The following is a 10,756-nucleotide window of genomic DNA, read 5'->3' as shown; positions in this document are numbered from 1 at the left end:
TAACTCAAGTCAAAAACTAGTGATAAGATAGGGGCGAACAGATCATATTTATTAGAATTTTGATGAATATATGCTTGTAAGTTCCTGGTTAAATCAATGGTATGATCTTAAAGAAACGTTTTATCTTTAATGCAAATTCAAAAACCCTCTATTGAAAGCAGCAGCTGCCAAAACACTTCATTTAAATTACGTGTTTCTTATTATCTTATTACTAAGACAATGTGCGTTCAAACTTAACATCCAAGCCGAGCCATAAAATTAATTCAAAGGTACTACAAAAATGTCGTATTTGCAATAAAACCGTGTCTGCATAGATGTATGACCTTTTATTACTATTATACAATATTCGGTTAGATAATAAAATTTATCAGGAAGATCATTAATTAGAATGCTGGGATCAATTAGTCTGGTCAATTTTCATGTGTTCGCGATATTACATTGTAAAATTTGTTTTTTTCTTTGAGCTTTATTGTTGTTTTAGATCAAAGATAAAACAAAAGTTTATCGTTATTCTATTGTCCTATTGATGAATCCGTATCGTGGTTAAGATCTTATATATGCTAGATTAATATCGCTATAAATCATACATATTTGAAGTTATAGAAATCGAAATAAGCCAGACCAAGGGCATGAAACGCACGAAAGAATTCACACAAGTCAATATTAGCGTAAAATGTGTATGGAATAAGCAATAAAATCGAAATAATTCGAGTGATTCACATATCATTCTAATACTTTAATGATTACTGTTCACAAATTTGCAAAACTAAAATCAAGTAAGTGTTATAGCATATAGTATTTTGTCTTCAAGTTCGAGGGACGGGGTTATATTTAGTGATTCATTAGCTCCAAATATATGTATAAGTATTTGAATACATATTTTTAAAAACTTAATTTGAAGTGATTTGAAATTCAAATGGAAAAGAGACTTTCGTAATTAGTTTTTTTATCAATATTTTTGGTTATGAATCATGTCTCCTCGAGGAGCCAGACGAGTGCGACCTTCTTCTGAATCACAAGTAACATTCCAAACACATTCGTAATTATGGATATATGTTTTATTTCATATCTTGTTTGCTATTAAACGGGTTATATCGCTATAAAAAATTCCAACAATAATGTCTTAAGTTTTCGGGTTTCAGGCCCCGGCGCCACAAAAGTTGAACAATACTGATGTCTGAGAATATTCTAAACACCCATGGCAACGCCAATCAAAGTCTTGGACATTGATGACGTCACACTCAGTTAAGAACTTTCTCAGACGTAAGTAATTTTTCGAGTTGTGTGGCGCTTGGGGCAGATCTTCTTCCTGACACAAAATATCTATTAACTTTCTCAACTATTATTTCTATTTTAATATTGTTTAATTAAAAAAAATACATAAATCATAATGGCAATATGAATATAGCTAAGTAGTGTCGTTGTGGTTTTGTTCAAATATTTTTTACTATAAATTTGGTGACCGTTTCAATAGCATTGTCTTCAAAAATAAACATATCATCACATACGATTTAGGGTATCACTGTTCACAACATTCCATAGAACTTAAGTACTTGAATCTGTAACAATCAATCTATAATCCGTAGTTCAAGTAACTACTACCTAAAAAGAAAATGAATGCCATTTTGCGTTTCTGGTAATATTTTTCAATAATATTTGATGGGAAGATTTGTGTTTTTGTCCATTATGATTCACCCACTGCCTGATTCTTGCAGGGAATAGCACTAAATATATCAAACCGGGACAAGTAGTTACAAAAGAGTTTGTTCTTGTGATTGACTATTAACAACAAGACTTCGAGTGATGTTAATTGTATGTTTTGCCTTAGAAATAAGCTCCTTCAGATGGTATCTGAATGACCTGCAGAGAACCATATAAATCAATGGCTTGACAGCAAAAAACGTATAGAATATGTACTGTATAAAGTTTTCCACGATTAGAGCTTTGAAACTGTATGCCGGAGATTCTTCTCGGGACATCCGGAACAGAACTATAATTTTGGAAACACATCCGGGTCCAACAAATATGTGAAAGCAAACAGAATAGGCAAATATAACTTTGAAATAATCTCTGCAAAGATAGGATCTTCCAAGACTTTTAGTCACAAATGCTCTCAATATAAAGTTTATTATTGTAAGAATTTGAAAGAATATAAATAGGAAAAATGGCAACAATAATAACACAACCATATCCATAATGTTCAGGATGCTCATGGCAGCTTCGGTTTCTGGTAATACAGTACAAAATTTCACACCTCCCATATAAACTATACCATTTGTCCACGTTTTATAGATGTATACCGTGAAAGAAAATACAGACAGTGAAATCACCAAGGTCCTTGCTTTGCCTACTGTATTGCAAGTGTTTGTCAAACAATGGGACTTTGGACAGATCATTATTACTAAGCACATAGCTATCATGTGCCAAAATGATAAAAAAGGGAAAAAGTGACTCATAAAAATAACCATTTGACACAACCCTGGCACTTCATATATGTCAATCCCCTGATCTTTAATCCATATAAAAAGTAGCGTTACCAGAAATCCCATATCACAGATGGAAATAGCGGCTATCAAATGTGTGTGGAAACGTTTTCTAAGGCGTGTCTTGAGTAGAACTATAGAAATGAATAAATTAAGAAGTGTTCCTCCACAGATGATCACTGGAACATAGTATATGTACAGGTCATGAGCTATATTGAGTAAGGAAATGAGGGATTCATCGTATGAATTACTATCATCGTAATCTGTGTAGTTTTGACTCATTCTTCTTTTTTCTTCATGGTCTTCAACTTCAGCGAGTGAGACCCATAATGGTGTCATTTCGGCAACACATTTAGAAGAGCTTTCAATTGTAGAAATACCAACGTCGCGCTCTAAATTCTACGTCATGACGTAGACATTTCCTACAATAAAAAAAAACATGACAGGTATAATTCAAATGTATATGAATAATTTATATGTGGTGGGCACTGCCTAAATCAGCAAGCACGGAGATCTTTACCATGCATGTACCGTTTGTGCAAGACTCATAAAAATAATAAAGGAAATTACAAAGAGGGGGGATCGACCCGGATGAAAGTTTTGCTTCGCAAGTGCAATTTTTTTATTTTTAATTATATTTAAGCTGCAAGCAAAATCAATATTTCTATTTGAAAATATGTGGTCTTGTTAATTAATGGGGAGTTTTTTTGTCAATAAATGAATAACTTGAACAATCCCCCCCAAAAAAAAATTACAACCCCATACCCCACTTTCCCCTCGCTCCCTAAATGGTCAATAATTTTATAACACTTCGCAATACTTTACATTTTTTATCACTTAAGGACATCTTCAGCAACATCAATTTCAGTTTTGGCCTGTCAGGTCAATCTGTACAGATACCAGAAATATTACAGTTCTCCACGGATGGTGGGAATATTAACACATATCATGTGATGTAAACAAGTTTCAGACGAAAGCTTCAAATTCCAAGAAAGAAAATGATTGCCTTTCCTATTTTAGAATAGCTATGCTTCGATTTTTTATAATATAATCGGGGTTATATTTTTCCAAGGCGGATTAGGTTCTTGAGAACAGAAACAGTGGAACAGCGGAGATACACGTACGTACATCCACGTGTTTCTCGAAGTTTTTAAAAACATGACATTCACTTCTTTAAATAAGTAAAACAAATTAGAAAAAAAGACTTGACAACTATCAGATAAGATGAATTTATTTTTTACTGAAACGTAATCTTAACCTATATTTTTGTATTTGTTTGATTGAAGGAAAGGATGAATTTTCTCCGTAATGACAGTCTATTTTGTTACTCAGGGACATGACTTTTTTTCGTTAGTATATTGGGGAACATGAAGGGAAATTTAGAAAGTACACGTAATAACCGTAGAGCGCACACCGCTTCGCTGCACTCGCTATAAAAGTTGCAGCCACTGTATCTTAACACAAAACAGCTTGCAAGTATTAATAATGAAACCAAGAGGGCCTATGTGCGTATAACACAGTATCAAATCTTTTGAACATTATTTGAGATTGCATGTTTTCTCCTTTCGCAGGACTTGACTTGCAACGAGCATTACCATGGGTATTTGGCAAAAAAACAAAACAAGCTTACCCATCCGAAGCACAGTATATCACCCAGCATCTAAAATTGTTGTCATTCTGATTGGACTTTTTCTTTGGTCCTTTTGATTCCCGTGTGTTTTCCTATACATGTTCCGGTCTTTGTATTCTATTTTGTTTTGCTTTCTTTGTTTTGATTTTGTCTTGATGTGTTTTGTTTTATTGTCTTGTCTTGTTCTGTCTTCTATTGTTTTTGGTTTTATTTACTTATCAAGTCTTGTTTCCGTTGTTGTTGTTGTACCTTTTTTTTTTGTTTCTTGTTTTTTGTTTTTTGTTTTTGTTTTTGTTTTTTTTTGTTTTTTTTTTGTTTGTTTTTTTTTTTTTTTTGTTTTTTTTTGTTTTTTTTTGTTATGTTAGCTTGGTTGTTGGTTTTTGATGTTGTATTTGTGTTATGGTTTAATTGGGAGATATGTGTAACTCTACGGATTTCCCAATCGTTTTCCCCTTCTGCCTTATTATTAAGTTGTATAATAATCTCTCGGATATTTACACTTACAGAAATACAACATTGAGATGATAAATACAAAGGACTATGATTGAAATGGAAGTGAAAAACACCAGTCAGTAAATCCAAGTCAATGGGGTTTCAATTTTTACGTCGTATTTATTCTTGTATGGACATATTAATGTATTAATACAAAATTATAACCATTATTAATTTTTGTGAACCATTACCATACACTGCGCTCCATATACAATGTACTGTGTTCCATTTCCAAGTCACTTATTCGTGTATACAGATCTGTCTTTTTCTTTTTAGAAAACATGCATTAATCTCCTACAATAACTCGTGTAAGTGCCAATTTGAAGTACAACCTATCTTTTTTAAAGAAAACAACCGAACGAAAGGCTAAAATTTTTTTTCGAAGGAATTTGATTAAGAAATGAATTGGCAGATTTTTGTCCTGCATGAATCACCTCCTGTCTAATTGCTGTAAAGACTGCTACTTATGTGTGTAATGATGGCAATGATAGTATACCTAAAATGGCATGTGCTTTATAAAGTAATATGAAGGCAAATAATGCGACCAAGCAAGAAAACAATTTCTGTTAGGAATAATACATTAAAAAGGACAAATGACAAACAAGTTATAGCCCTATTAGAAGAAGAGAATTGAATATCGTCTTGTATCAAATCGAGTTATCTACTTATTATGTGATAGAAAAAAAACTAATTTTACGCGCAGTTCTCATAATATATTATCCATTTGATTTTAGACAAAATGATGAGAAAGTGATTGAAAGATCTCCCCGACATAACAAGGATGCAATTTTCTACGAAAATGGAGATATTGTCTCTACCCTACTTGCACTTATAATTTAATCTTAATATCAAATGTCAGCAGAAAGTAAAGTAATCCAAATCTTCTCAATTTCCTGAAACTGAACTTCAAGTCAAGACAACGTATTTCATGTCGTTGATAGATATACTGATTTTATTCGTGTGGTAATCAAGTAAATAAAGTATATTTAAGTTAGACATCTGTAAACCTTGATTTTTATTATCAGGTCAGTGCTGTAAAAATTAATGCATAATTACAAATTGCCATTTGAAATCATGTTGCCCACTCCTCCTAGCAAAATCTGGACAAACAGTTTTGATTGTGTTCTATATATTTGTACAGTACAAAAAGGTGAATATAGTTTGTTTTTCCACCGCAAAATGTGTAAGCTCCTGTGTAGATGTCCATGCATATTTGCTTTACGAATTGTTACTGTACTGACGGTATTTCATCTTCTTTTATACAAAACTTCCGAAACATTGCAGTTAGTTTCCATCTCCGAACAATGACAAAAATTAAATTTACACATTCAAGTTGAAAACAGTATGGAAATTGTATTTCTGTTGTCGTGTTATATTGGTGTTATTGTATTTGTTTATACCACTGTTTTCCATTCGCTTTATTTTTTGAGTTTTTGTTTACCATTAGGGTAACAGGCCTAAAGATATTTTAAATACCATAACGGTCCACTTAGTCCAATGTCCCAGTTTTCAGGTGAGCCCGTGTTTTTCATTTGCTATTATTGCTTCGTATGTATGATTTTAGTTACTTTATTTTCTTTGTTGTGTATGTCTGGTCTTTGTTCCTGGATTACATTCTTTTGATTACCGCTATAATCTTGGTTCCCTTGATTACTCTTGCATTCTATTAGTTTACACCATACAATATTCCCTGAGTAGATGTCAGTCTTGAGCTAGTTACAACAAGAATTATCATGTGTATTAAGTACACCCCCTAAATCAATAAACGTCTTTACCTTCACGATGCACATAACAGGATAGATCAACACGGTAAATTGAATACGGAATATGATAAACGGAGATTGAGGATGTGTATTAAGGCGTGGGGAGTGAAACAACCGCATTTAGTACACATATATATGCCATTACAAATTATATGTTTTCACAGAACAATATGGTATTTTGACTCTCCAATATATACATTTCTTGCAATTATTGAATTTGTGATCTTCTAATAAAATACTGTCCTGTTATTCAGTTAGTTTTTTATCAGGTGTCAGCTTTAATTTAAATATATAAATGTAACATAGCTAAGCAATATGTAACGAATTGAAAATATATTTGTAAGACTCGAAAGTGCGCTTGCACGATACCTAAACGCTAAACGCTCAACAAATACACAATAAACGAACGCTTCTATCGTGCGTTTAAACAAATGCTCCCAGCGTGCGTTTAAACGCACTGTAAACGAAAGTTCCCAGCATGCGCTCAAACGCACTGTAAACGAACGCTCCTACCGTGCGTTTAAACGCATGATAGACAAACAATGAAAAATAATACTATTAACAAAAAGTGACGAAAGAAAAAATACAAAAAAAAATTGAATTAATGAAAATATATAAATTAATAATAGCAAATAATATAAAATTAACATTTGAATCAATGAAATAATCAAAGTACAAAAATAAACGAACGCTTATATCGTGCGTTTCAACGAACGCTCCCAAATGTGCGTTTAAACGAACGCTTCTATCGTGAGTTTAAACAAACACTCGCAATGTTCGTTTGAACGAACACATGTATCGTGCCTTCATCGTGCGTTTAAATGAACGCAAAACGATGTGTACACGCACGATAAATGATGCACGAACCCTAAAATGGAAAACACGAACGTTTCAAGGAGTGCAACGATGAGGTTGGCTGGTCTAAGCAATAATTCGTTTGTTGATATTGAGCGAAAACGCGGAAGTACATTGGTATCCTATTCAACGTTACCATGAAAGTTTGTGCGCATAAGCGTTTATAAATCGGAGATCGATGTTATCTGAATCGACGGTCCTTCCACATCATTGACCTTGCAGTTTGTACGACCAGTTTTTTTCCAAAAGATACATCAGATCATTAAATCAAACAAGAAGTCATGGATCGATTACCGATTTTTATTTCGCCTATTTAAAGTCAATTTTGGCTCGAATTTCACATAAAATATTATCGTAAAATCGTGGATTCAGCGGTATCTGTTTTAGGATTCCCAAAATTGAATTTTACTACAAAGAGTTCCGGAGTGTGGTACCATTTGGAAAACTGTTTTCGATTCTGTACAAAGATCACACATTATTATTCCTTTCTCTAAATCGTACTTTTTCCTTGTAAAGGAAGTATGTAAATCTGTATTGTTATACTATCATCTGCAACATCTCAATATACGAAAAGCCTTTTATGCATATCACTTTACAATTAAATTGTACTAATATGCATATGAAAATACTTTTTGGGGGTTGGAGAGGGGGGTTGAGTGCAGTATTTTGTACTTTTTACTTACTTGATGTACATAAGGTAACGAAAAGTTAGTTATAAATAATTATAAATCGTTTACCCCATAAACATCAACGAATACGACGAAAGTTCGTTAAACAGATATTTTTTACTGATTCCTTGCAAATGGAAATTAAAACTGGTCACACATTCAAGGACTGGTTAAATGAAACATCTTAAATTGAGATTTTCATCAAATTCCAGCCCGACTCAATTATCGACCTACGAAGTCACTTATAACTAAAGATGTGATGAAAACACAAAGATTTGAGGGCAATCTAAAATTTATATTTTTTATGAAACCAAGCCCAGTTTGTATCGATTAAGGAGTTCATGAGAAATGGGAAGCAAGTTGAAATGTGCTGCAGTTAGATCATTTTCGACATATTTTTAAATGTGTGAATTCATCTAGACAATGAAAAAAATCAATCCTATTTCAACTGTAACCCACACCCTCCCCACAGAAAGATAATCAAATGTTTCTGACAGAAATTATATTCGCAATCTGATTTTGAAAATAATCACCATTTTTAAAGATCAGATTTGTGAATTCAGTTTTTAATCAGGAAAATTGAATTTGAAATATTTAGGAAACAGAAATCAAGCATTAAAATGTAAAAAAATGAAAGAAAAGCCTTCTGTCTATAAATTATTACTCGAAAAGTGCGCATCGCATAGTTTCTTTTTTTTTCCATTAATATATAAATAAAATCAAACATCAATAAAAATAACACACATTACACTAACCTTTTGATGAATTCTATCAACTGATAATATGATTTCCTTTAAATAAAAATAACACTCCTTCCTTCAATGAACAAAGTAAAATTGTTTGAAAAGTCACATATTCACTCTACTTTCAAAATTTTAATTTCGAAATTCCTACGCACAGCTTTAGCACATTCATGTCATCCAATGGAATATATTGTTACCGTGATGATGAAATATTGATTGTATTATCCTTACGTTCTTCAGCTCATTTCATTGGGTGAATTGATTCAATGTATCCCTGTTTATAGTTGATTGTTATCATGGTTTTCTTACTGTACTTGCATAAGGAAAACTTACCATTCTACGGTATATTGGGGGATTGGGAATGGGGACGGGTGGTGGGGATATTGTATGGGGGAAAAGTATTAAAGTATTAAAGTAAATTACAAATAAAAGAGTTTAAATGTTTAAGAATTAAAAAAAAATAAAATTTATTCTGATATTTTTTTTAAATTTAAAATAAAGATGTAATGGAATCCAATGGGAATTTTCCCCTATGAGGAATGGAATTAACAATGGAGATAGAGGGTGGGGACAAGTACGAATGGTGATTGTATATGGTGTTTGTGGGAAGTGTATACCTTCAAGACCCATAGTACCTTATCTTTTAAATGTCTCATTCAGTAAATTGAATATGAACTGATGTACTCATTTTCCAACATACACTGTACATTACGTTCATTTGATTGATAATGTGTTTATTCTATTTATCAGGTATTATTTGAAGGAAAATCTCGGAGCAGCTTTTTAACATTATATCAATAAGATGTTTCATTCTGTATTTCCATATTAACTAGTGTACCCTTGTTTCAAAATACCTAGTACATTTCGGTAATTTATATTTATCTATACTTTTTATTAAGAGATTATTATTGATGCGACAATTCGGGAGTGTTACTGACTGAAGGTAACTTAAAGAGAAAATAGCAGTGCACCCGGTCCAAAGTTGCTTAATGTATCTCTTCTTATAACCGATTGCCAGAATAGCTTTCGTAGTATTCTATACATTCAATGTCATGTTCGATATGTTGAACATGACGAAAGTGCTCGACAGGTGATCAACATATTCAAACAGTAACATTATGGCGAAATCATTCATTTCTAACCAAGTATCATGCTGCAAGAGATAACTCGCAAAAAGTGAACAAACAACCGAAGTTTACGAACTAAGACTAAGGCGACGACAAATCTCAAAACAACATACGTCATTTATCAATAATTTGTTGAAAATTTTGAACTTGATCTAGAACTTGACATCACAAAGCAATACATCGTGCGATAAAAATAAACAACAAAGGTCCAAAAATAAACTTAGATTGCAAAAGAAATAAATTGTATGTCATGGCCAACACGATAAAACAACGTTTCGAAATAACCAACAGAATGTACTCAATTGATAAAAAATAACATTTATCATAGCCGGATGTGCGTTAGGGTATTCATGTACCTTGAATATAGGACATACTTCAACAGCATTGTTTTATTGACTAAAACAAACAGTTTTCAAATTTGAGGTATCTTGTTTTGTTTTGGATCTATTGAAATTTTAGTTTTAATGAGCAGGGAATACATTTCAAAATCCTCAAATGAAACACGAATAATGGTAGCCAAGAATGAAAGATCTTGGTCCGGTTTCATAAAACATCCCAAACCCAGATTTTTTTCAAATTATTTATGAATTCAAATTTTGACCAATCAGACCACTAGAAATTGAATATTTGGAGGAAAAAAAACAGCACTCGAGGAAACTCGTAAATTGAGATTTTATTAAACCTACTCTGTCTCAAGTTACAACAGATCAATTGTTAAACAAACTACAGCAACTTGAGGTTTTCATATTTTACGCTGGTTTTGTACATTTTATATTTATAGCTTATATAGTATCTATTTATATAATTGATACTGTATATTTTTGTTTCAACTTCGTGGGAGGGATTCGTGTGATACATCGTTTTAAAGAAAGGTCTAAATGAGCACATTTAAAATATTAAAATTTTGAATCAATAGTTAAGGGCAAATATTTAAAATTCTTAGCCGGTATTGTTGTTGAAATAAAAGCTTAAATCCGAAAAATCAATGTTTTTTA

The 10,756-nt window shown here is 32.2% G+C and overlaps 1 protein-coding gene across 1 annotated transcript; it reads right to left on the bottom strand.

Moving 5' to 3' along the window:
• Positions 1-646: 646 nt before the first annotated feature.
• Positions 647-8,801, bottom strand: LOC148613205 (uncharacterized). The gene is made up of 2 exons (XM_088586103.1): positions 8,647-8,801; positions 647-2,905 (listed from the first exon to the last, which is right to left on the bottom strand). The coding sequence occupies exon 2, from the start codon at positions 2,820-2,822 to the stop codon at positions 1,752-1,754; it is 1,071 nt and encodes a 356-aa protein (XP_088442229.1). The 5' UTR covers positions 2,823-2,905; positions 8,647-8,801; the 3' UTR covers positions 647-1,751.
• Positions 8,802-10,756: the final 1,955 nt, after the last annotated feature.

Source organism: Perna viridis, chromosome 6 (assembly GCF_037379345.1).
Source record: "Perna viridis isolate PV_CMFRI_1.1 ecotype Kerala chromosome 6, ASM3737934v1, whole genome shotgun sequence".
Lineage (NCBI taxonomy): Eukaryota > Metazoa > Mollusca > Bivalvia > Mytilida > Mytilidae > Perna > Perna viridis.
The sequence above is the reverse complement of the archived record's forward strand: the minus strand, read 5'-3'. Positions and strand labels throughout refer to the sequence as shown.